The 1855-nt window shown below is 35.9% G+C and overlaps 1 protein-coding gene across 1 annotated transcript in view; it reads left to right on the forward strand.

Moving 5' to 3' along the window:
- Positions 1 to 1364, forward strand: part of LOC107646281 — a 5204-nt gene extending 3840 nt beyond the window's left edge. Inside the window, exons 3-4 of the mRNA XM_016350475.1 lie at positions 537 to 746; positions 1022 to 1364. Of these exons, the coding sequence (XP_016205961.1) occupies positions 537 to 746; positions 1022 to 1364 (553 nt within the window). The remainder of the gene's footprint in view (positions 1 to 536; positions 747 to 1021) is intronic.

Below are 1855 nucleotides of genomic sequence, written 5' to 3' on the forward strand. Positions count from 1 at the left end.
TAATAAAAAAAAATAGTGATATACAAAATTATTGGTTGATATAGATATTTATGATTAGCTTGTTTGTTATTAGAGATTATTAGTTACTAAGTTTCTAGAATGAAAAAACACTTAGAAATGAGTTAGTTAGAGGATAAATCTAATCAGAGTTAGCTTAGAGTTAGATATATATATATATATATAGCTTACACATTATAATAAAATTACTTTTGTGATCTCTCTCTCTTTCTCTCTCTCCAACCTTCACTACTCAAATCTTTATCATGGTGCGGTGATTAAATGTTTGGAAAAAATTCATCCTCCATCGTTGAAGCTGGATCCTCCATTCGTTCCTCATTCGCCATAGATGGGCCAAATCGAGAGTCTCGAGTAGTTATTTCTTCTTCCTCTTATGCCTTATTCGATTCTCGTCACTGATGCAACTTTTGCCGCTCAGACTTTTATCATGGTGCAGTGAGCGTGGATGATCTTGTTTTGGCTGGAAATGATGCTAGTGAGATAGACTGAATCAAAAAATTTTTAGATGAACATTTCAGCATCAAGGATTTGGAACAGCTCAAGTATTTCTCGGGCATGAAAATAGCATATAGCACGAAAGGGATGACTTTGTATCAGAAGAAGTACACCACATATTTAATTGAAAAATTTGGCTTACTTGATGCCAAACCTGTGTCGACACCAATGGGCTACATAGTTTATCTACCCAAGACATATACGGAATCCATGGTAGATCCAGCAACACATAGGTGATTGATTGGTAAGCTCCAATAGCTCACTAATACCAGACCCGACATCGCTTTTGCGATAGGTAAGCTAAGTCAGTACTTAGAATCTCTAACTAATAATTACCATAAAGTTATCCTGAGGATTGTACGCTACTTAAAGAGAGTCCTTGCTGGCACAGAACTGTTCTTCCCTTTGAATAGTGACTTCACACTCACTGGGTTTGCTGATGCCGATTGGACAACCTGTCCGGGTACTGTTTCTTCCTTGGAACTGCCCTAATTTCCTGGAAAAGCAGCAAGCAGCAAACAGTCTCCCGCTCTTCATCCGAGGTCGAGTACCGCGCATTAGCGAATGCGACTTATGAAGGGTTATGGCTTGTCCGCTTGTTAAGGATTTTTGGTGTGAATCATGAGAAGTCGTTCACGCTGTATAACGATAGCCAATCTGCACTTCATATGGCTGCCAACCCTATTCTTCGTGAGCGTACCAAGCACGTTGAAGCCGACTGTCATATCGTGAGCAACAAGGCCAATGAAGGCACCCTGAAGTTGTTACCCGTGACCTCTGCCAACCAGACAACGGACTTTCTCACCAAAACATTGGTCCATGACCATTTTCTTCTTGCTGTGGCAAACTAGGATTGTTAGATATTCACGCTACTAGTTTGAGGGGAGATGTTAGTTGATATAGATATTAATGCTGAGCTTGTTAGCTATTAGAGATTATTAGTTACTAAGTTACTAGAGTTAGAAAACAGTTAAAACTTAAGTTAGTTAGAGGATAAATTTAATCAAAGTTAATTTTTTTTGGTGACTTAATCAAAGTTAATTTAGATGTATATATAGCTTACACATTGTAATTGTTATTTTTGTGATCATTCATTTTACTTCTATAGCAATTCTACTCACATTAAGAACCTTTTTCATAGTCCCTCTTCTTTTATTTGTTCTCTCTCTCTCTATCTCTTTCTCACTGTAATTTTCACTGCTGAAGTCTTTATCATTTTTTATCATTAATTCTTAATCATCTTAGATTTAAGGAAAATGATAATTTTATTTTTTATTTTTTACAATGTCATTCCTCATATAATTTTTATTTTTTATTTTGTATACTTGTATAAATCTATATA

The sequence above is a fragment of the Arachis ipaensis genome, chromosome B06 (genome assembly GCF_000816755.2).
Source record: "Arachis ipaensis cultivar K30076 chromosome B06, Araip1.1, whole genome shotgun sequence".
Lineage (NCBI taxonomy): Eukaryota > Viridiplantae > Streptophyta > Magnoliopsida > Fabales > Fabaceae > Arachis > Arachis ipaensis.